We start from the raw sequence: 24,829 nt of genomic DNA on the forward strand, positions 1-24,829 counted from the left end.
TTTGATAATCGAAAATTTATTATTGTCCGAGAAGATAGACGTCACCCGCGTTTTTCCTACGCAATGAACCAAGAAACGAGATGAAGAATCCTGGTTTAAGGTGAGGTGCTTGCTACGAGAAAATAGGCGCAACAGTTTCTCTCCTCTTGTGAAATTTGATAAACCTTCAAGTTTTACCCTTTAAATGACCGCACCCCCAATTCAAAATCTTAGACCAACCAGGATGAGCAACAGTTTGCTCTAACATTATTCATCTCAACTATTATTATTATTTTTAGCTTTAATGAGTTGATTAAACGAAACAAACAATTGTAATTGAAAAAAAAAATTGGATATTCTTCTCACCAAATATTCCGGTGGAGATACAAGGAAAGGCCTGTAGATGAAAAGGAAGAAAAGTCATAATATAGTAGAGGGGCCAAGTCTGGGGTCCCCTGACATGAGGGGTAGAGAAATAGCTTATTTTCAAAAATCAAAATAAACGAAAATGATTGGTACCTTCTAAAAGAGTATGAAATTCCGAGTAAAAAATGTACACGTTTTTTTTATAAGAACAAACTATATAAGAACATAAGGCTTCGAGACCCAAAAGTTTAAGAACATTCTAAGAACATTTTAAGGCTTCAAATCCAAAAAACTAAGAACATCCGTAGGCTTCGAAAATTTTTGACGTTCTTATAAAAAAAAAACGTGTATTACAACAACTCTCCGACTAAAACACACAAAGAAATACAGCCGCTTGAAGTTCAAAAACATACCGACATCATTACGAAGTAGAGCTGACAGTTAGTTGGTCTTAAAGCAGCTGTATTTCTTTGTGTGTGTTAGTCAGAGAGTAGTTGTAATACAATTTTTTTTGCTCAGAATTTCATGCTCTATCAGATGGTACAAGAGTCAGAAAATCAAAGATTAATATACTGATTAGAAACTAGACTGGAGTCGTTTATAATGCGTGTAATACAGTAGTATAGGCGTTATATGATAATACGATTATTGTTACGGGATTTAGTTTTTAATGTATATCAATGTGCCCTCCCGGTTATTACCATAGTGGATTTATATGGCAACTCCTGAACTTGGGCACAGGATGTACGGTTACACATTTTGTGGATTGTATTGTGGAGTCACAAGAGTGCTCAAACTGCGAGCAGCGAGCAATGCATAATGCAAATAGTGAGCGTCTTTAACGTCGGGATTTTGTTTTTATAAACTAAAATTTGTTCCCTCCATTACTTTTTGCTTTTTTCGTCTATGTCTAAATTAGTCGTCTAGTTTGCTAGTCTAATTAGAAACATGCTTTTAATTCAATCAGGTATCTTCATTCAGTCGTCATTTCCAAAGTGGGAATTGAAGAACCTTTTGTTTGACTTGACCCTTTAACCGAAGCCGTCTGTTATTTGCTTCTGAGAAATAAAAAAAGTTAAGACTAACTTAACTTACAATTTGCTTAATGTTTTTTCGCCGAGCAAGGTTCAGCACATTAAAATATGCCATTTGTAGCACATTGGCATCATTGCCCTTCGGGCCAACGGTGTGGATAATATCTAAATCAGGAATGAATGAGAAATTCAGGATAAAGCGTTCTTCCATTGTCACAGAAGATAAGTACATTGAGTTCATCGCTCCTATAAGTTCGTATCCCCTACAAGAAAAAAATTATTCCTCCTAGGTACTATTCTGGAAAGTCAATTTTCCATGAAGTTTTATAGTTAATATTTGGACTAACAATAAGTGTGGTATATTAAGTGGACTACCAAATGTAAAATCTCGAGTTTGAAGGTAGTTTCAGAAGGTTCTTGAAAAAAAAAATCATTGTAAATTTAAACTTTATGAAAATAGATTCAAGACTGTTTCTTATCTATTATGCTCGAGACGTAAAGCTAAATTAGATCTTATGTTCGATCGATTAAGGGTAAGAAAACGTGTAGGGGTATTTTCAAAATCTACTCTTTCTAAAAATCTTGCTGTTCTCATCTTTATAAGTAAATACCTATAACAACCTACATAATCAAAATTGAGCTGAAATTAATTCAAGTAAACACAAAACATAACTTGAAGCTTAAATATTTTAAAAGTTTTTTAATTAAAGGGCTCGACCAAAAAAGTGACGTAATCATTCGGTCAGGGAAGAAGATGGTTACATGAGCGCATTTTACAGCAAATAAAAATTCGATGTTCAAATTTTTGTTCGAATCCACCCGGAAACGAGATGTTGAAGACTACTTGTCTTGACTAATTGTAACTTTACAATTGTGAAACTTGATTAAGAAAAGGCTTCAAAGATGCGTTTTAGAAAAAGATTCTAATATAAGGAATTATATGGTGAATCTAAAGACTTAAAAGAGTTCAAAATGAGCAATTCTACGAAGCTACATCTTCAACTCCTCTGACCATGACCAAAAATTGTCCTTCGTAAACTTGATCATAAAATTAGAGTTAGCAGGTAAGAGAATTAAAATGTTGTATAAAAAAGAAGTTTAAAATCTCTCTTTTCTCTACAAATATTCGATGAAAATCAAGTACCTTAGGGGAAGAAATTTTGGCGGGAATTTAATTTGGCTTTTCAAAGGGAATTTAATTTGGCGCATAACTTTAAATTTTGCGCGAATTTAATTTGGCGGATGAAAGACATTTTGTCCAAAAAACACAATTAAATAAGGAAAACCTGTTTTAAAGCCTGAATAGCATACATTTGGGACAATGATATAAATTTGGCGAGAATTTAATTTGGGGGATAGCGGGAACTTAAAGAGACCGAAGCTAAATAGGGGGTCCCGAGATTTGTTCCAGTTCCATGGTATATTCGCTAACGTCAGCACGGGTTTTAATTGGTTTAAAAGATTCGAAAGAGAAAACAAAAGTTCTTTTGAGTTATGAACGTTTATTTTCGAAAGTTTTTTTTTGTTTTTGTTTTTTATCCATGGCCGGGTTGTTCAAAAGTGGATTAGCGGCCGATTAGCTTAATTTCCGATTAAATCTCGATTAGCGCCGATTAGCACAGAACCGTCAGTTGTTCGAAAAAAAATAGGCTCAAATCTGGATTAAATCCCGATTAAATTGGCCAAAATATAATCCTGCTCTGACCCAGGATTAACGAGGATTAAGAAGCTTTTTCCTACTAAAAAAGTGAAGTCGCTGCAAAGATTGCGGACGCAAAACCGTCGCTCCGGTATTAAAAGAAGAAAATAAAGCGGAAAAGAAGATTAAAGGAGACAAAAGGCAAACAAAATTTGCAAAAAGGTGATTCTCTTCATTTGAGATTTTTCCACAGCGCTCTTTTCATTCTCGAAAATGCCGAACGAAGCTGAAACGGCCGAAAATCGAAATCAAGCAATCGTAAACAATCTTGTGGCGTGCGAGAGATGTGGACAGAGACGATTTCGTTCGCAACGTGGTGTCCTGCAACATCTTCCACACTGCAATGGACCAGCTCAACCACCTCCTGTACCACTACCACCTCGACCACCAGATCCACCTCGAGAACTCATCCAACCCGTAGTGCAACAATTATTCATGTGGGGTCAGCTCAATGGTGACCAAGCTACCCACGAATTGAAAGAATGCTACGAAAAGGTTGTTTATTGGCGAAAAAACATCTTCATGCTACCAAAAGGAGCTAGCGGTAAAGATTACATCAGAGAAACGACACGCTTAATGAATGGATGGACAACCGAAAGCCCCATCAAAGAGTGTGCGATGTATCCAATCCATGTCATGCCCGCTCTTCACCTACAAAAGCCAGCTAAAACATTAAAAAGCCGTCATCGCGTTGAGGCGCTAACCAGACGACTAAAACTTTGGCAAAACGGTGAATTCGACCAACTATTTCGAGAAGCTGACACCCTTCAAAAGAGACTGCCTAAGATCGAGCGAAAAAAGAACATCAACGTGATTTCACGAGAATTCCGAGATCACGTATCAAAAGCCAATCTAAATTCGGCCATCAAGGTTTTGACGAACAATATGGAGGGAGGTATTTTGCCGCTAAACGATCAAACGAAAGAGTTGCTCAAAGTCAAACATCCGGAAGGTCGTAAAGCTCAAGAAGACGTTAAATTGAAAGGTCCACTCCCAAACGTCGACAATGTTATATTTGATATCATTGACGACTCGATGGTTTTGGAAGCTGCAAAGATCACTCGTGGTGGGTCTGGACCTTATGGCTGGAGACGAATTCTTGTTTTCAGAGACTACAGAGAAACTGGCACAGACCTCCGAAAAGCAATCGCATCACTCATCAGAAAAGTATGCTCCGTCGAGGTTGAAGACACATCACTGGCGCCACTTTTAGCTTCACGACTCGTACCCCTCAACAAAAACTCAGGACTCCGACCGATAGGAGTGGGAGACGTGTTACGAAGAATTATGGGAAAAGTCGTCATGGCGGCTTTTTCAGAAGATGTGGTACGTGGATCATCCGACGTGCAAATGTGTGGTCGAAGTTCGGGAAGCGAGGCAGCAATCCATGCAATGAGACGAATGTATTCAAACGACTCAACTGAAGCAGTCATCCTCGTAGACGCAGCCAATGCCTTCAACAACATCAATAGAGAAGCACTGATCCACAACATAAAGTATGCTTGCCCCGAAATCGCAAGATACGTTTCGAATTGCTACGCGAATCCTGCAAGACTCTTCGTCATTGGTGGTCTTGAATCATCTCAAGAAGGCACAACTCAAGGCGACCCGCTTGGTATGGCTATCTACGCTTTGGGTGTAACGCCGATGTTGAACATCCTTCTGCTTCGTATTAGCAATCAGCACAATCGAATGGTTGCCTTCGCTGACGATATCACAGAAGCTGGAACTTTGGAAGCGTTAAAGCAATGGTAGGATCATCTCCTCGAAGTCGGTCAGTCGCATGGCTACTTTCCTCAACCGACCAAGTCATGGCTGATCGTCAAATCTGATCAACTTGACCAAGCACGTCAAACCTTTGCTGGAACTCAGATCAAAATCAAATCAAAAGGCGAACGACATCTTGGTGCAGTGATTGGCACTGATGAAAATAAAAGTCAGTACATCAACAAGAAGATCGACGACTGGACGCAAGAAATCGACCTCCTAGCTGAAATTGCAGCAACGTATCCTCATGCTGCTTACTCAGCCTACGTTAGCAGTTACCAACACAAGCTGACATACTTCCTTCGCACCATCCCATCAATCAATCAGCGACGAACTGAAGAGAGTTGATGAAGTAGTTCGACACAGACTCATCCCATCCTTGACTGGTGGACGAATCATCAATGATCATGAACGAGTCATGTTATCCTTGCCACCACGTCTAATGACATGGGACTGAAGATCTTCTCCGAAGAATCAACTAACGACCATCACGATTCGATGAGTGCAACTGTTGTACTACAAAACCTGATACTGCAATCAGAAGCAGATGCACCAGACTCGAAAAGCAAGTCTCGCCTGCACAACGAACGTCAACAACGAAATCAGGTGAAGCTACCAGCTTTCCTGGACGAATCCGATGACGAAACCAAACGGATGATGGAGACACTAAACCAAAAAGGTGTATCAAATTGGTTGACGGTCATCCCAACGAACGAACGAGGATTTGAGCTAACGAAGCAAGAATTTTGGGACGCCATCAGAATCCGTTACAACTTGATCAAATGCCATCAATTTGCGCGTGCAGATCCTCGTTTGACCTAGCACACGCGCTCTCGTGCAAGAAAAGTGGATTTGTGTCATTAAGGCACAATGATGTTAGAGACATTACGTCTAAACTTCTGGAGGAAGTTTGTCATGACGTAAGAACAGAGCCCATTCTCAATGAAATCAATAATGAAGACCTGTGCAAATGTGTCACACGAAGCAAGACTGGACATAAGCGCTCTCGGTTTTTGGACTGCTGGCCAAAGAGCATTTTTGACGTGAGGGTTTTCAACCCGTTCGCTCGAAGGTACAGCAAAACAAAAATTGAGAACTGTTTATTGTCTAATGAGAAAGAAAAGAAGAAACAGTATTGCGATCGTGTTCTTCAAGCTGAGAATGGGACATTTTCACCGTTAGTTTTTGCGGCAAACGGGGCTATGGGACGACCCAGCTGGCACACAACGTTGTTTCTACGTTCATCTAACGTTATATGGACGTTGTGAACGTTAGATAAACGTTGAAACAACGTTATGTGCCAGCTGGGGAGAGTGTACAATGTTTTACAAACGTCTCGCAGAAATGATTTCGGATAAGAGACATGATACACTCTCAAAAGTCACGAATAACATAAGAACTGTTATATGCTTCTCACTTTTAAGATCGACGGTGAGATGCACTCGTGGATCAAGAGGTAGAGTGCGACTCCCTCAAGATGAAATATTATTTGAAATATTGTATTAAAAACCACGTTAAAAAAAAGTAAAATCGAATTTCTGACGTTAAGACATTATAGCGTCTTTTTCGAACTCCAAACCAGAATTGACGTCACAAAAACAAACAAAAACAAAACTCAGCGTTTTTAAAAAGAATTTTATTAAGCCTTTTGTCGTTCTGTTTAATTTGTCAAATTTTGACCAAATCCGCTAAATCCGTCAAATTTTCTTTCCAACAAAATCTCTTCCCCTGAGATAAATTAAGAGGATTATTTCTTCACATCACTTTTCCTTCATTCTCTTCTGGACATAATATAACTACAGTAAAGTGTGCATTCTTTTCCAAGCACATGTTTTCAATTTTCCATTAATACACTTACATTTTGATGGTAATAGATGCCCTCCAGTTAAAATGGCGTTACCTGGAGGGCATCCATCAAACAGCGATAATTCTTTTGCTAGCGACGGACCAGCCGATTTCTGGATTGCGCCATTAACTATAAAAAAGTGAGTGAATAATGTGTTCGAACTCTAGCGAGCTAATATGCGATAACTGTCTACGATATGACTGATTGTCTTTTATGCAATATTCAGAATAAGAAATCTATTTCATTATAAACGACAACCAGCTCAGCTGAACCTAACGAACAAAGGTTTGGTTAGAATCTTTGTGAAATTATCTTACCTCCTCCACCATTGACAAGTTTCTCGTTGGCTAAAACAGAAAAAAAATTGTTCATTTGTTTACACGTGATGCTGTTAATTTCGGACAAAAGGTAAAATTAAAACTCATCCATATTTTATATTGGAAACGATTACAGTATGTGGCACCCAAAACGTCTATCAAATTTAAAATTTCTCTCAAATCTAGAGGAAAAGAGGTTTTACAAAAGTTTTTGCTGCATGAAAAACTTTAACATCTCTACTTTATTTCCCAGAAGTTCTTTTTCAAAACTATCAATTTCAACAATAATTTTCAATCGCTTAAAGATAGGTAGCTTTTTTCTAATGCCCCCCAAAACGGAGGTTTGCAATTTTAGCGATTTCTCGAGATATCTTTAAGATATGAATACAAAATTTTGACGATAGTTTTGAAATGTGATTTAGAGGGTTTTGGGCATAAATTTATTTGATAAAATTTTTACAGTATACCCCTGGTTGTCAAAACGGAGGTTTGTGGCCCCCAAAACGTAGGTGTGGTTAAAGTCAAATTATTAAGCCCAGTGGTAATAGGGGGAAAACTATGAACATATTTGTGTTTTCCCTTAAATTTACGATCCGATAGATGTAAAATTTACGATTTCTATGAAATATTTTAAGATTTTCGATATTGCAAAGTCCAAACTAAAAAAATTTAGAAATTTTTAAAATGACAATTTTGATTTAACAACGTCTTAATCAAGTTTCTGAAAACCAATCTCTTTTGAAAATAGTTTCGTTCATGTAAGTATGGAATAAGCTGTGAAAATTTTAGAACAAAACTTAACTGAAACTGAAAATATTAAGCTTTAACGGTATTTTTCTCCTATATTTTGCAAAAAAATGACAGAATTTGCCGTTTTTGCTGATTCAGCAAAATTTTTTATATATGATTTAATTTTTTGTTATAAACTATCAAGTCAAGCTGATAGGAATGGAATTCCAAGATTTTTTGCTGTTTCTCATATTTAAAATTTTTGGTTTTATCCATGCTGATTCTAGGGCTCCAAAATACTGGTTGACCTTTAAGATGCTATATCTTTTACCCAACCTCTAAAGTCACAGATGTATATGCATATTCTGAACGGCATTAGGTGTAGAAAGTTTCCTATACCCTATTTTCATAACTTATTTTCAATATCCAAGGAGCTAGAGTGAGTTATATGCAATTTTTATCCAATTTTGGTGTTAAAATATTTCCTTTAGACGCAAATATGTTATTTTGAATCCGTCTCAAACCAGCAAAAACATGCTCATTTTTAAGTATAACCATCATTCTTTCAAAATAAACAAAAATCGTTTAATTCTGATAAATCTACAAGTCAGAATCTTTATTTTAATGACGACCTCCGTTGGGGGCCGTCTCCGTTTTGGGGGCCATATACTGTAAGCATTGCAATTATAAGCATATGCTAGGCTCAGATTTGGCAAAAGATTAAGCATTATATGCTAAGCATGACCTTGAGCCTAAATTTTCCAATTTTGGCGGTTTTTGGCTGGATATTTACGGATTTTGGAATTTCCCGTAATACTTTTAATATTCTAAGGATATAAGCACCCTCCAAGCATTTTTCAGCCTTGTCGATCTCTTGATCTAAGCATCTCCGAACCAGGATTTTTGTATACTTATAAAAACACTGTGTATATGTGTGCCAAGATGACAAAAAATTTAAAAACTTTTGAAAACACTGTCATTTAACAATACTTACAAGCATTTACAATGCAGTCGATTTCGAGTCGGGTGATGTCCCCTCTCCAGAGGGATATCTTTCGATTTATTTCACGGTTCGTAATAAAGTGAGCTCTGGAAGGAGAATCTGAAAATCAACAGTTTCAAGTTTAGCAAGAATGACTATAGCTAGTCTTTTTTCTGGAAACCTTGTTCTGTCAAAGCTAGAAATAGGCCTACGTTTCAAATCTTCTCAATTAAAAACATTTTTCCGAAACAGAATCTAACATGTGGTAGCAGCGTAGCAGCCACCGTCGAAAAAATTCCCAAATATCTGTTCTTACAATCTTTATTTGAAAGAAAAACTTCTTTAGACTCGAAAAACTCTAATAGGGGCAATTTAAGATAAGCCCACTAGATGTTAAGAAAATTAAACATGTTAGCATTGTAATAGAAAAATACTAGGAAAGCACCCCTTCTGAGTTCTTTTCATGGAGATTTTTGCTTTATTTTTTAGCTATCGGCTTCAGTTTTATCCACTTACATTTTCCTGGAATACTCTTTCAACTGCATTAGTCACGTTTTCATCAAACAATTAATATTTTTTTCGACAAAATCATTGAAATTGATATACACGGCAATTTTTGTCTAATTTATCGCTAAGTTATCTAATATCTTTCCGGAATTTTGAGAGTTCTGTCAGTTATCCTTGGGTTTTGTGTTTACGGCATTTTTTAAAGAGTATATATTATTTTTTGATTTAATTTAAATATTTTTTAAAAAGGACGAATATTGCTCTCTATCAAGATGAAAAATGCTTCGACAAACCTATATGGATTTCTCTCCCTATTAACACTGGTCCTTTCATTTGCCGAAGAACTCAATAAATGGACCATTACATTAAATTTCCATACAGGAGGGGTGGACAAACCTTTTCAAGTCAAAACACATTTCTGGGATGTGTGGATACAACCTGGGAAATGTAAAAATTTGCAAAATAACTCTTGAAATTTTGTTTTCATGCCTTAAAAGTGACGATGGACGGACTAAAATCAGTTTTTTACCTTTCCTCACCGGATCGAGCGAGCTCGCTTTTCATCGTGTTCGATCTCTCACGAACACTGGAATGTTATTATGTTTATTGGTGGAAGATCCCCGTAGAGTAATCTCTTTGTTAGATGTTCTCTCCACGAAATATTCAGAACTGCCCGAAGCATTCTCGTATACGCGCCATCCAGCATTTTCTCGAGGGTTTTAGTCAGGGTCCGCGAGGCAGCTCCATATCGAAGAACTGACTCGACTGTTGCTCTGAAAAAATTCCTTTTTAATTCTGATGATAGGTTAGATTTCCATATTTTGTCCAATTTCGTTGAGTGCTGACCAGGCTTTTGCTAGTCTAATTTCCATATCTCATTTCGTAGAGGATAAGTTACTGCGAAGTTAATTCTTGAACAGCTTGGATGTCTTGGTTTGTTCGGGATTTTATTGAATCTAAATGCGCTGTCTTTTTCGCATTGACAAAAAGACCTATTTTGATGTACGCTTCTTCAAAACGATGGATGAGGACAGTTGCATCATTGAGATTGATGCACAAATCATCGGCATAATCAGCATCATTAATCATATCAGAGGGATGTCTACGGCTTGTCTGTTGCTTCAGAGTAAAACCAAGATTTGTATTATCTTCGGTTGCTTTCCTCAAGACTCTCAAGGCAAATTATAAAGAGGTATGGTGCGAGCCTGCCTACTTGCAATACTTCTTTGGTTATGTTAAAGAAATCAGTGCCACCGTCTGGAATCTGACCATGGATTTTGTATTCTTATGGAGCATCATTATTGCTGAAACTGTTTCTTAAGGTGTGCCATATGAGAGTAAGATCTGTTTCATTTTGGTTCCACTTATAGAGTCTTATGCTTTAAAAAAAGTGATAGAAAGAATGACAAGTGGGAGACTCTTTTCTTTTGCTCCTTCAATTAATCTACCAATGGTGAGGATATGGCCGTTAGTTGATCTGTTTGTCGGAAGCCATTTTGTTTTTTTTTCGCAATAACGGATCAATGTGGTGGAAGTACTATTCAGTATGGTATTGTAAATCTTAGCTGTTATTGATGTGAGGGTGATTCCTCGATAGTTGGACGCTACACCAAGGTCTCCTTATTTGGGAAAAGGAAGAACATCCTTCTCTCCATTTGTCAATTAGCTGGCCTTGATAGACCGAGTTACAAAGTGACAACAGGATATCATTGTAGTTACTTAGCTTCCAGACTTCAGCGAGTATGTTGTCTAAGCCACATGCTTTCTTGTCTTTTATACTTTTTAAAAGTCCAATTCTTCAATGGTGAAATCACCTTTAATTATTGGTAATTCGTGTGAGATAATGTTTATGGTAGATTCGTCAGTGTCTGTTGTCCCGCCTAGATGTGTCTCGAAGTGAGTTTTCCATAGCTTTAGCCTTTCTTCATCATTTAGGGCTTTAAGTTTGAAGTTATTGGATGATTTTCGGCCTGTTATCTCATTGATTATCTCTTTTTATGGACATGTCGTTTGTGTCCCAAGGTATGTGCCTTTTGGTTTTCTTTTTTATTGGTACGCTATTATCAAGGATTTATTGGATATATATACACTGGATATACAAGTAACAGATTTTTGCCGATTCTCGTGTACTAGCTATGTCCGCAGTAATGATATTATTGTTCACTCTCCTTCCCTCATTAAATGATTTTTCGAAGCATTTTTACTGCATTTCTTATATCAAAAATCACTCATCCAATTCCCAAAAGAGACTTAAAACTTTCCTGTGAAAGTCAGATTCTTCCACTTAATTGCTAATTATAAGTGACTTAAACCCTATTAGCCCTAAGCTTTTTTGACTTTTGTATCCCCAGGGGGGGGGGTAGAATCTACCGCCCTCGATTATTTTCGATCTAGAAGAGCTAGGGCCATGAATCTTGGTACAGATGTTCTCCATCATGATACAATTTTCCAGGAAGAAAAAAAAAATTGATGACGTCATGCAAAAACTGATGACGTCATCACAAAATTTCGACCTTTTGAAAAAAAGCCCAAATATATGGTTTACAAAAATGTCTATTACAGTTGAACCAATAAAGATATTTCAATTCTGTTTGAAGATTCTGAAAGGTAAAAGACTCTTCTTTAACATAATTGCATGTTTTGCAGTTTCCATAAAGAGTTTTTCTTAAAATCTATGCTGAAGATGCGTAAAATTTTCAAAATTTAATAATGTCATAAATGATGACGTCATCATTTTCAAAAATTTTCTTCCGATTTTTTTAATTTGTATTATCAATGCCTATCACGTGTCAAAATTTGAAAATGATTGAATAAATAGTTTAGAAGTTATCAGCACTTCAAAATTTTGAGTTTTAAGTGATATTAGCTGGGTTTTATATCATGTTTCACAATAAAGTCATAAAACCTGATCTGGACAACCTATGACCCTGAAATTTTGCACAAGTACTCTTAATAAGATTTTATTAAAAGTCAGAAAGTTTTTCTTTCAGATATAAACAAAAGAACTCCAGCGTGGTAGATTCTACCCCCCCCCCCCTGGGGCTAATAGGGTTAAAGTCGTTATGACGTGACAAGCTGTGAGAAAGACGCAAAAGACGTGTTGTGTATAAGAAATTTAATGTTGACACCGGAAATATTCAAACTTCAACCTAAAAAAAAACCACCTTGCCACCACATGCCTCCAAAGGATTTTCATACCACAGTGGAGCCAAGACACTCAGGTCTTATGTATGTTAATTTCAGCTCTTCTGGGGTTACAGGAAAGATATTTCCAATTGAAAATTCCGTGACACTATAAGCATTTTGTCTGAATTTCTTTTGTCTAATGATGTTTTTCTCACATTAGATTTCACAAAGGCGCAACCATGGTTTGCGCTGACGGAGAATTTGTCAGTTTTCTACAGTGGGGAAAAGGGTTGGTGTCCGCTAATTAGAAGTGTCCGTTAATTAGAGGTTTTACTGTAGCTTTTGTTTAGGCTAAAAACGCCCTTTTTAGACACTTTTTTCCGAAAATAAGCTGGCTTAGTTAGTGAATCAATACTATTCAATACGGGTTTCTGCATTTATTATGTTGGTTGCCCTCGATGGAGAAAACTTTTGTATTTTTCTCAACCCTCCATGCGAGCGAAGTGAGCGAGAAAAAAATTGATGGACTTATTTGTGCCGAGATTTGTGCAAGTTACTTGTCCACGATTTTAAACTCAAAAATTATAATCTCTAAAATCGTGTTTGGAAAAAGCATCTTTTGAGGCCCTAAAAGTATTACTGGACTGGACTATTTTATTTTCTGCTGGTCATATATACACAGTAGAGTGGTGGGTAGGTCAAGGATGGGGAGGCAAAAGTAGAATTTTGGCTGAAGGCGCCCCCTAGGCATATTCTGGCGCCCCCTTTTTGGTCACATTAGTATACCGAAATTTGTTTAACTCGAACTTTTGGTCATTTTCAAAACATTTAGGAAATGCAAGCGAAGCGAGCAAGAAAAATTTGCGACATTGTTATCGAGATGAATTGCGTAAAGTCAATTAGAGTATAATGATACTGAAATGCGAGCGAAGCGAGAACAAAATTTTCGACTAGAAAAGAAACAAAATAAAACCACGTTAAATTATTTTAATAACTTTATAAAATTATAAAACCTTTAAAATCAGGCATATAATATATGACAAATCTTATGAAAAATTCCACATACGATCCTTGAGGAACTATTATTGGTTATGCCTATTCTAAACAAGTGATACTTTTATGGACCTACCTTGTTATGCATTTAACACATACATAATTGATATCTACGTGAGCGTGACCATTAAACAATCATTCAGAACACAAATAGTGACGATCTATCAAAATTAGTCATTTGTTTCTTATAAAAAACGTTTAGAAATCAAAATTTCCTGCTCTTGAAATATTCTTTCATATTCAAGACTTCGTGAGCAAAAAAACATCTATATCATCAAAAAATTGAGTAATTTGGCTAAGAATATTGATGTATGCTTATTCATAGTGATTCTTATAGATAAACATGCGTTTTTTGAGCCAACAAAATTTTTTTGCAAAAATCTGCTTGAACCATCTTTTACCTACGATGGTACTCTACTTTCATGCAAAAAATCTGAAAAAATTAATGATCCAATTTTTCACCAAAAACCCGTTTTTTAGCCGTTTTTTGGCCCAAATTTGCCCAAAAACATTTTTTTTCGAAAACCGGGCTCCGTCACATTCTTGACTTACTTGACTTATCAGCACACCTCTGGTTGAGGCTTCGCCCACTTGTGAACTTTCTCTCGCCATCTGGTTCTATCACGTGCGTATCGTTCGGCCGTTGCTAATGGAAGACCTGTGTCTTCCCTGATTTTATCTTGCCATCTTTTTGCAGGTCTACCTCTTCTTCGTGTGCCTTGGAATTCATTTTTCAAACATATTTTAGCTAGGCTTTCCTCGGGCAGTCTTGCTACATGCCCAAACCAAGACAAGCCTCTCTTTTTGATCGTATAGACAATCGGCATTTTGAGCTTTGCTCTCTTACGTAGCCGTTTGAGTGATATCCGGTCTTGGAGTCTAATCCCCAGTATGGAGCGAATACAATTGTTTTCGAATACTGAGAGCTTGTTTTCATCAAGCTTTGTTAGAGACCAGGTTTCCGCGCCGTATATTGCGATTGGGAGGATGAGAGCTTTGTACAGTCGAATAGAGTATTTGAGACATCTCTCCTTAACCAGATCTTTTGTTTTAGTTTTCCAAAGGCAATATTTGCAAGTGCAATTCGTCTTTTGACGTCCTTGGAGGTACTAGGAACATTTGATCCAAGGAAAATGAAGTCTTGAACAGTCTCAACATTTTTATTGTCGATTACAACTTGCTGAGGGCTGGCTGTGATGGCTTTGCATTTTGTAGTATTGATTTTCATGCCGTATTTCAAACAGGCGTCCTGTAGTTGATTTGTGGAGAGTTGAAGTTTCTCAAAGACAGCTGCTATCAAGGTGGTATCATCTGCGTAGCGAACATCAATACACAAGCCATTGTTGAGGATTGTTGCCTCTTGTAGTTCTTGGAGCTCATCCATCACAAACTCCAGGAATAGGTTGAACAGCGTTGGTGATAGCAAGCACCCCTGTCTAACACCTACTGTCACTTCAAACCAGTTGGTTAATTTACCATCTACGTTGACAGCACATTGGGTCTTCTCGTACATGTTTTTGATCACCTCAATTACAGTTTCGTTGACGCCGATTCGCTTCATCATTTTCCACAGAGCCTCTCTCCATATGGTGTCGAATGCACTTTTGAAGTCGATGAAGTGGTAATGAAGATTGATGTTTTTCTCTTTGGATTTTTGCATCAATTGCCGGACAACGAATATCGCATCTGTTGTCCCTCTGTTAGGTCTAAAACCGTACTGCCTGTCGCTTGTAATTTCCTCCGTTTTTGCTTGAATATGTTGCAGTAAGATACGGTTTAAAACTTTTCCTGGGATCGACAGAAGGGCAATAGCTCGGTAGTTTGCTGGATTTTCCTTGTCAACTTTCTTGAATATCGGGGTAACAATCATCTTAGCAAAGTGAGATGGAGTATCTACTGAATCCAAGATCTTATCAAAGATAATCTTGAGCGCATCAACGATTGTGTTTCCACCTGCCTTCAGCACTTCTGGTGTGATGCTGTCAGATCCGGGAGCTTTGTTATTTTTAAGGGAGGCGATAGCTTTTTTAATATCCTCTTTCAATATTATGAACTCGTTTTCCTCGGTAAGAACAGGATGGTGATTTTCGATCGTTTCTAGCGTTTGTTCGTTTCTGGGAAATTCCGTGTTCAAATGGTTTTTGAAGTGCTTTTCCCAAATTTCAAGGACTTCGGCTGGGTCTGTGGTCTTTTTCCCGTTTGCACCTTTTAGGGCAGGGACATTTTTTCTTGGTTTGCCTTCAAGCTCGCGAACGGATTTGAAAAGGCTGTGAGAATTCTTTTTCTGAAAATCATCTTCAAGTTGTTTTATCATGTTTTCGAGCTTCTCTTTCTTTGCTTTGCGGACTTCCTTTTTTACAAGTTTGTTGATTTCACGATACTTTTTCCTCACATCTTCACAGTTAGGAGACGATAGCATGTCTTTCCGTAGTTTTCTCCTTTTTTCACATAATTGTATGGTATCCTTCGATAGGCCATCGACAGATTTTCTTTTTCGAAAGCCTACAATCTCCTTTGTTGCTTTATTTACAGTTTCGACAAATTTGTTGTATGATGCCTCGACTGAGCTGTTGTTTATTTCATTTATTAACGTTTCGAAATAGCCACCAATCTTAATCTTGAACTCTTTAGCGTATTCCTCAGTTTTTAGTCTGGGTATGTCGTATCTCTTTGGGGGAGTTTTGAATCTCTTTCTTTGGGGTAGCTGTAGTTTGTATTTTGCCATTAATAGCGAATGATCTGAGTTCACATCAGCAGAATTGAATACTCTACAACTTTTGACACAGGACTTTTTGTCAGCCGGTACAAGGATGTAATCAATCTGATTTTTGGTTCTCCCGTCTGGTGAGACCCACGTTATCAATCTTTGAAGTTTCTGTTTATACATAGTATTCATGATTGACAATTTGTTGGCTGCACAGAAGTTCAGTAGCCTCTCTCCTCCTTCGTTCATTTGACCTACTCCATAAACACCACAGTTTCCTGTCCAAAGTTCGTCTGTATGTCGACCAACCTTTCCGTTATAATCGCCAAGCACTACAAATCTAGAGTTACGTGGTAATGCGTTAATCTGCTGCTGCAACAAGTTGGAAGAAATCCTCTTTGGTATCATCATTGTAAGATGAGTCGGGAGTGTAAACTTGAAAAAGAAACAGGGGTCCTGTTTTGGTATTCAATTGTATGGACATGATTCGCTCATTGACAAGGGCATATCCACACATGTGCTGTGAGAGCTCTTTGGTGATGAATATGGCAACACCTTGGCGGTGGATATTGTCCTTTCTGCCAGACTGTACGATAACGTAATCATTCATTTCGAATGCTTCTTCGATCTCGTTAGTCCAGTGGGTTTCAGATACTCCAAGTATGTCGATTTTAAGACGCTTCATTTCGTCAGTTAAGGCTTTCAGTTTGAAATCATCATCGTCGTCACTATTGTAGAGTGTCCTTACGTTCCAAGTAGCTAAATTTATAAGTTTATTTTCATCCGGCAGATTTTCGCACCCCCTGATGTTAACCGGGACTGGGGGCCTTCTTTGAACAACTTTATACATTTCATCAAGTGGTTTACGAGTAGTAGAATCAAATTGACTTTCTCAAGGTTCAATCAGAGTGTTTTTCCAGAGACACCATCTCACCGATATGATATCAAGTTGGGTGCCATGGATCCGGATACCAGCCAGCCAACAAGTGGACAGTTTATATTATACAGGGCGCTGAACACTCGCCCTGTTGTCAGGGCCCTCGATTTGCGTTATCCAGTGCACACCGTCGGGGACTTCTGAGTTGAGAGGCTTTTTGAGACGCCGGACCTCTATGTGCTTTCGCACACGTCCATTCACTCGTCCATTCACTCAGCTTGAACACCACCGTCACATTCAAGGGTTTATAGTTATGCATCTTTGTGCAAAAAATCATAAAGAATGAAAGAGCCAATCTCGAGAAAAACTAATACCTTAAGTAATTGGCAGTGTGCTTATAAAAAAAAATCGAATTTGGCCAGTTTTTCTATAAAAACACGCCAAGCAACCAAAATTTCATGTCTAAACACACATATTCTTCAAAAGTAAGCCTTCCTGAGCAAAAAAACATCTATCTCATAGAAAAATTGAGTAATTTGACTAAGAACATTGATGTATGCTTATTAATAGTGATTCTTATAAATAAACATGCGTTTTTTGAGCAAACAAAATTTTTTTGCAAAAATCTACTTGAGCCATCTTTTACTTATGATGGTACTCTACTTTCATGCAAAAAATCAGAAAAAATTAATGATCCAATTTTTCACAAAGTCCAAAAAACCCGTTTGTTAGCCGTTTTCTGGCTGAAATTTGCCCAAAAATTTTTTTTTCGGAAATCGGGCTCCGTCACATTTTAGCCATCACCATTTTGCACCTTTGTACCAAAAATCAAAAGATTCCTATGATTCAATCCTGAGAAGAGTTGGTAACAGACGAACGGACGGACGGACGGACGAACGAACACAGGTTAATTTATAGGACCTCCACCCCACCGGGGTAGGTCCAAAAATTCAATGCAAAAAGTTGACTCTGTTTGACGCGAGCGAAGCGAGGGAAAATTTTTTCCAAAATAGAGCTTAAATTTGAGCAAAAGTTTAGTAAAAGGGCGCCTTAAAGGAAAAGGGGCGCTAAAGTTACATACTAAAGGGCAAATACGAAAGAAAACTTCTTTCTTTTGGCGCCTCTTCAAAAAGCCTCCACTGGGAGGGGGAAGTTGCCCCCTGCCACCACGCTACTGTATGTAAACAATTTTTTCCATCAGAGCTTTTACTAATGGGCTATTGCTGAACATATGTTATTTAACTAGGTGTTTTCTGCAAGCGAAGCGAGCAAAGAAAATTTTACTTCTTGATTTTTGATTATTTATGCACAATGATAGTCAATTCTCAGAAACCGACGTATGCGATAATCACCGAAAAGCCGCTATTTTTTGATTTTTTTATCGATAACCCGAACAAAAAAAGCTCAATCACCGACACCGTGATGTTTTCCCTTCACCGATAAACCGACAAAAAAAGGGCCGAAACCGACAAACCGCGCAAAACCGCTTTCCCGTACGCCCCCCCCTCACAAATGTATCCAGCTTGGAATGCTAGCCTTACTTTCAAACTTTTTTTTCTGCAAATGTACAAAAAGAAAGAGCTAGAGAACTTTTTAAAAATAAGACTGATAAACTAAATTAGACATATTCGAGCCGCCATAACAGTTGTCCTTTGCGGACAAAGCTAGAACATCAATTGTTTTCTGAAACAATGGAAATACAATGATCGCTCTCCATCGTTTTATAAGTCGTTTATCCAGTGTATAATAAATCTTGGCTATTATGTGCTGCTCCTCTTTACAGGTAATGACAAACTTGTTGAAGGTTTGGTTAGGTGAATTGGTTTCATTTGTGTCCTGTAGGACATCGAATCTGTTTCTTTTTTTTTTGTTTTTTTTCTATTTATAAGTAATGACACGAACATAGAATACAAACACTAAAGGTTCCAGCCCTCCCGCAAAAAAACCGCTAGATTATACCGCCAGGAGAGAGGAACCTTATAAAAAGAAAAACGAGAAATAAAACAATAGAAAACTTAGGCAAAATTAAACAAAAAACAAACTAAATGAGCATTGTGAACAGTCAAAACAACGGACCCTCGAATCGACCGGTATCTTGGATAAATTTTACGGTTATACTTATTATTTCATGATTTAGGTTGTTACTAAAATTCGAATCCCCAAAGAGAAGTATTCTGGAGAGTATTCTTGGGTTTAATGGTAGCAAGCATATCATATGTCAAGTTGAAGAAGGAAGGCTGTCAAACATTACATGTCTATCATCGGAGAAATCAGAGCAATGCATCAGAAAATGCTGTGTAGTTTCGATAGAGTTATTTCGACAGTTGCAAAAAGGATCAACTGTGTCTGCAAAATTGTGTTTGAATTTATGTTCCCGAAGATGACTGAAGTCGACCCTTAAACGGTTAAGTAGAACCACACCTCTATTGTTATCAAGTCTGAAAACCGAATTGGCATTGGGTTTTAAGAATCTGAGTATCGCGGTTTTGAAAAGAGAGATTGAAGGAAGATTTCGTATGTTCTCGTCCAGGTTATTCCACTCACTGATACAAAGAGGAAAAAAGGAAGCACGATATTGTTCTGTTCGACAAAAGGGTGGCACAAAAGGAGGTCTAATCCTACGTCTTCCACCAGCATCCTCATCTTCATCTTCAACTTCATCAACCTCCCCCCTCCCCCTCTGGGGAGGAAGGATATTAGAAAGATAAGTTGGCGCAAAGCCATTAATTATCTTATAGAAGAGAATAAGTCTGCGGCTAAGTCGCCTGTCCGCTAGACTTTCAAGACCTAGCTCAAGATAAATTTTTTCTCTAGATGTTCTTCTGAAACATCCTGTTATCGCAAGACAGGCATTGTATTGAATTGATTCGATTTTTTCAGAGAAAGTGGAATTACCTGGACGATCGTATACTACATCTCCATAATCAAGATGTGGTCTTACATGGGCCTTGTAAATAGTGAGAAGTGAGTCCCGTGGGAGGAATTCGCGAAGCCGGTCGATGAGACCAATACCTCGATTGGCTTTTTTAATTTTTTTCATCAAGATGACAATCAAAGGCTAACTTTTGATCAAGTATAAGACCAAGATGTTTTTGATGATCTTGAAACGCAATGGGTAAATTGTTGAATGTAACTACTGGAGGATCTAGGTTTACCCTCCTTGTAAAGTAGACTTCAACGGTCTGTTTAGAAGGATCAGGGTTGAAGGACGTCTTCCATTGATGAGCCGACTCATTTATCTTCTGTAAGTCACTGTTCAGTTCTTGAGAACAGCGAATCTGATCAAGAATCAAGGAAAACAAAGAAGAGTCATCAGCAAATATTTTTATCAAGGAAATTATATCTTCGGGGAGATCGTTAATATATACCAGAAAAAAGAGGGGTCCCAGAATGGAACCCTGAGAGACACCTGCTGAAATTGGGGTCCATTCAGAGGATTGACCATCAAGAACTACCCTCTGTGACCTTCCAAATAGAAAATTTTAGATTAAAAGAAGGAGAGAGCCAGAAACCCCATATGACTTAAGCTTGAAAAGAAGGCCTTCGTGCCAAACTGTCTAAGGGTGGGTTTACATCAAAATTTTTGAGGATATCATGCGTTATGGATAACAGCTGAGATACACTAGAGTCTCCTTTATGAAAATCTGACTGGGAATTTGTGAAGAGTTGATTTTATTCGAAATAGCTGTAAGTAAGTAAGTAAGTATATTCATCTGGTGGCTGTCGGTGGAGCCGGGAGTGAGGGAGTCTATCCCCTTTTCTATTTGCGCTAGACCTGGGAGATCGAATGCTGAGGTGGAGCGCCACACCTACTCTCAGCTCCCAGTAACTTACCGCCTAGATCAGATTACCCAATCTAAGCTACTCATCCGCTGAGTTGGCGGTGACCGGGGATCGAACCCACAACCCTGAGATTGTAAGGCGAATGCTCTACCGACTGAGCTACCCGGCTGTAGACGGAGTCAAAGATGCATGTTTCATAAATTTTACCAAGAATAGGCAAGAGGTCTATAATTTCTAACCACGCTCTTGCCCTCCTTGATTTTGTATACTGGGACAACGTTTGATTTCTTTCATTTATCAGGAAAAATACAAGACTCAAGAAAAAATTGATTATTATTATCATCTGGGTGGATATGTCATCCCAGCCATAAGCTTTGTTTATACAGAGCCCACGGATCAAGGCTAATATTTTAGATTCATTTAGAGGAATTTTGTCTACCTTAACGGAACTTATTTTGGCGGGAACTAATTTTGACGAGCGGCAAAAATCCTGAAAATTTTTAATTTTGGCGAGAACTTATTTTGACGATTGATGAATTTTTTTTAATTTTGCGGGAACTAATTTTGGCGAATGACAGCATAAATCTGTTCTATTTTGCCTTATTTAAAGCTTTTTTTGTGAATTCAAGAAGTTATTTAGGCAAAATACCAAAAAAAATAATTTTGGCGAAAAATTATTTTTGTGAGTGAGCAAAATATTTAATTTTGGCGGAAACTAATTTTGGTGAATTTTGTCTAAGTTCGCCGAATTCGCCAAAATAAGTTCCCTTAAGATAATCTATGGTTAGTTTTAAAGTTTTCTTGTGGTAGCACACTATCAGTGTTTATCAAGGAACACTGATTGGCAAAAAATGTATTAAATATATTTGCTTTCTTCGGGACATGAGCAACAAGATTGTTGCTGATATCTCGAATAGGTGGATGGAATTCTTGGTTTCTTCCTCTTATGAAGAAATTGATTTAGAATTGATTTAGACCAATATTTCTTTGATCCTATGTTGGGATCATTAAGGTTTTTAGCTAGACGGGAATAATAATTTTTCTTTACATCCCTGACAACCCTTCTACATCTGGATTGACTTTGGGAAAGGAGTTCAAGATCTTCATGTATCCTCCAATTTTTGACGTAACGTTCGTAGATTTTAGATTTATCAAGAAGAACTCTCTTTACCGCAGCTGTCATCCACGCCGCATTTTTGTTTCTGACTGTCAGAAATTTCGCGCGGACAAATTTTAGCGATCTGTCGATTTGGCGTTTTTTAGCGAGATTTATTTTAGCGAAAATAGGGAAAACTCGCTAAAACGCTAAAATTAGTCTCGCTAAAATTTCTACGATTAAAGTATCGCACAGTGCGATGGTTATGAAAAAGTTTTCATATTTATCGCACAGTGCAATATACACAAAACTGTGTATAAAAGGAAGCAGCTAATACACTCTTCTCGAGATGCATAAATTTATGAGGTGCAAACAACACAATTATCATTGTGAATATGTAATTTTATAGCAATGAAATCTGTTTGAAAATGAGGACTTCAATAAATTTATGCATCTCGAGAAGAGTGTATTCCTCCATTCCTTCCGAGAAATTTTTTCAAATCTTGGGAGATATCGCACTGGTGAAAACAAAGTTCACCCTATTACCATATTCTCTAATGCGATTGCGAAACATTTCATCGCATAGTGCGATAGAGAGTGTAGCTTTATCGCACTGGTGAAAACCACATTTTAGCTGGTTACTTTATCAAACAACGGAAATTTTAGAAACAAAGCTATAACCATGAACATGTTTGTCATGAATGAGATGATTGGTTTTTCCTTACAGAGGATGCCCGGTTCTGTATTAAGCGGTCTAGGAGTCGTCTCGGAGAACCGTCTCTCACTATAGTTTATACTGCCTGCAAGCTTGCGAGACACTGACACAAAAGTTCTCGTATCAAATGCGTTACTCCGGCGTCAACCCCTAGGGAACAACACCAGCGCACTCTCACTTCATCCACAATTATGGAATGTGCTAGGTGCACAGTTACCGACAGTCTTCTGCATCTTGCCTACCCAATTCCGCTCACGTGACATTGGTTGGCCCGGGCGAAGGTACATCACAGCACCAAGTGGGAACCCCGACCTCCTGGACGGTAGTCAAGAGTGATTACATTGATTACCTCCCTGTCATGAATAAGCAGGTTAAAACTTCTCTAATCAACTCCACCATGATTAAATATTCTGATCAAGTATTGAGCTCTCTCCACTAACAAATTCAGATATGCTAAAAGCCCTCAATCATCTGAATAAGTCTAAGTCAGTCAGTGGTAGCATTCCTACTAAGATCATGAAGTTAGCCAAATTTGTTTGTGCTCCAACTTTGACATCGTGCTTTAACCATTCTCTACAAACTCAGAATTTTTCTGACAGCTTGAAGTTGGCTGATATGATACCAGTCCATAAGAAAAAAAGTAAACATAACAAGCAACATGCTGAATGGACCTGCCTAACGATTAACATCAGATGAAAATAAGAAAAAAGTGACAATAATTTGTACAAAAATTCAGAATGGAAAAATAAAGCTTGTGTGATGAATAATGTAAAATGGTAAAAAGGAATTTCCCCAAATACGAAAATCACTTAAACCATTCACTCCACCGGGGTACCCGGAGGTAGGTCCAAAAAGGATAATTACAGGCCTGTCTCCTCCCATATCCAAGTAAAGTTTTGAAAAACTCATATCAAATCAACTAAACGACTTTCTAGAATCTTTTTTCTCGAATGGACTGTGTGGTTTTCGTAAAGAGTATAGCACATAGAGTGCTTTACTATACATGTTACGAAAATGGCAGAACTCCTTGTCTAAATCCAAAAAGATTGGAGCGATTCTGATGGATCTGTCTAAAACCTTTGACTGTTTACCCCATGATCTTTTGATCGCTAAAATTTCATGCATATGGAATGGATTACAGAAGCTTCTTGCCTTCATGCAAAGTTATTTAAATAATACAAAGCATAGGGTCAGGGTTGGCTCTCTTGTTGCTAATCCAGAGAAGTTTTAGGTGTTGTTTCCAGGTACTAAGAATGCAAATATAGTAATCAATATAGGGAATATTATATTAAAGTCTTCTGAGAGCGTGAAACTACTTGGATTATCTATCGACAGCGGCCTTACTTTTTATCCTCGTGCAGGAAATCTGCAATAAAGCTGCCCAGAAGACCAAAACAATTCTTAGATTTAGATCCTATTTGAACCAAAGAACAAGCAGATTTTTTAGTAAACAGTTTTATATTGTCTGCTTTTAAATGCTGTCCTCTTATCTGGATGTTTTGTAGCAAATAGACTCATAACCTTTTAAAAGAAACTCATTGTAGGGGCCTGAGGGCAACGCTTCATTCTTTCAATCTTAACTATGATGAACTTTTGAAGAATGTTAAATGTGAGTCAATTCATACTCAAAACCTCTACTTTATGCTTGTGGAGGTATACAAGAGCGTCAATAATATGGGCAATAAATTAGGCCGTAATCAATTTGAATTCATCTAAAGTGCCAGCGATGAAGCTGAAAATGAAAATGAGAACGACGATTCCAACAAACGTCCTCGACTTAGGAGAGGCGCTCAAATTAAACTTCCACTCCCCAAGGACACAGTTTGCTTGAATTCTTTTAATTTCCGAGCTGGTCAAGCTTGGAATAGACTATCTTTGGAATACAAAACTATTGACTCTTTAACAGAGTTTAAAAATAAAATCGCCAGGGGGCAATCTTGGACAAAAGGTTGTAGACTTTTCAAAAATACATGAAAACTTTCAAAATAAGCTCTGAAAACCCATTTTTACCAGGGCCAATGTTGTTTTTACTGGATTTGAGTGACAAGTCTAGAAGTCAAATCCACTCGACATTGAAGGAAATCCAAGCAAAAATTTACCAGCATAGTTAAAGAAGTACACTTTAGCCCAACCGACGCATCAATGTATCTACCATTGGGGGTAATAAATAAAACTTGCGATTATTTTTTTCAAAACTTCAATGACCTTTCATATAATAGAAAACACGTATCCGGTATCACGAAATAATC

The 24,829-nt window shown here is 37.6% G+C and overlaps 1 protein-coding gene across 1 annotated transcript in view; it reads right to left on the minus strand.

The window, feature by feature from the left end:
• Window positions 1-292: 292 nt before the first annotated feature.
• Window positions 293-24,829, minus strand: part of LOC136798546 (uncharacterized) — a 44,646-nt gene continuing 20,109 nt past the window's right edge. The window contains exons 10-14 of the mRNA XM_067055168.1: window positions 8,732-8,839; window positions 7,009-7,038; window positions 6,704-6,820; window positions 1,441-1,544; window positions 293-376 (exon numbers count right to left, since the gene is read on the minus strand). Coding sequence (XP_066911269.1) covers window positions 293-376; window positions 1,441-1,544; window positions 6,704-6,820; window positions 7,009-7,038; window positions 8,732-8,839 — 443 coding nt within the window. The remainder of the gene's footprint in view (window positions 377-1,440; window positions 1,545-6,703; window positions 6,821-7,008; window positions 7,039-8,731; window positions 8,840-24,829) is intronic.

This window comes from Clytia hemisphaerica, unplaced genomic scaffold (assembly GCF_902728285.1).
Source record: "Clytia hemisphaerica strain Z4C2 unplaced genomic scaffold, Clytia hemisphaerica genome assembly, whole genome shotgun sequence".
NCBI classification, from domain to species: domain Eukaryota; kingdom Metazoa; phylum Cnidaria; class Hydrozoa; order Leptothecata; family Clytiidae; genus Clytia; species Clytia hemisphaerica.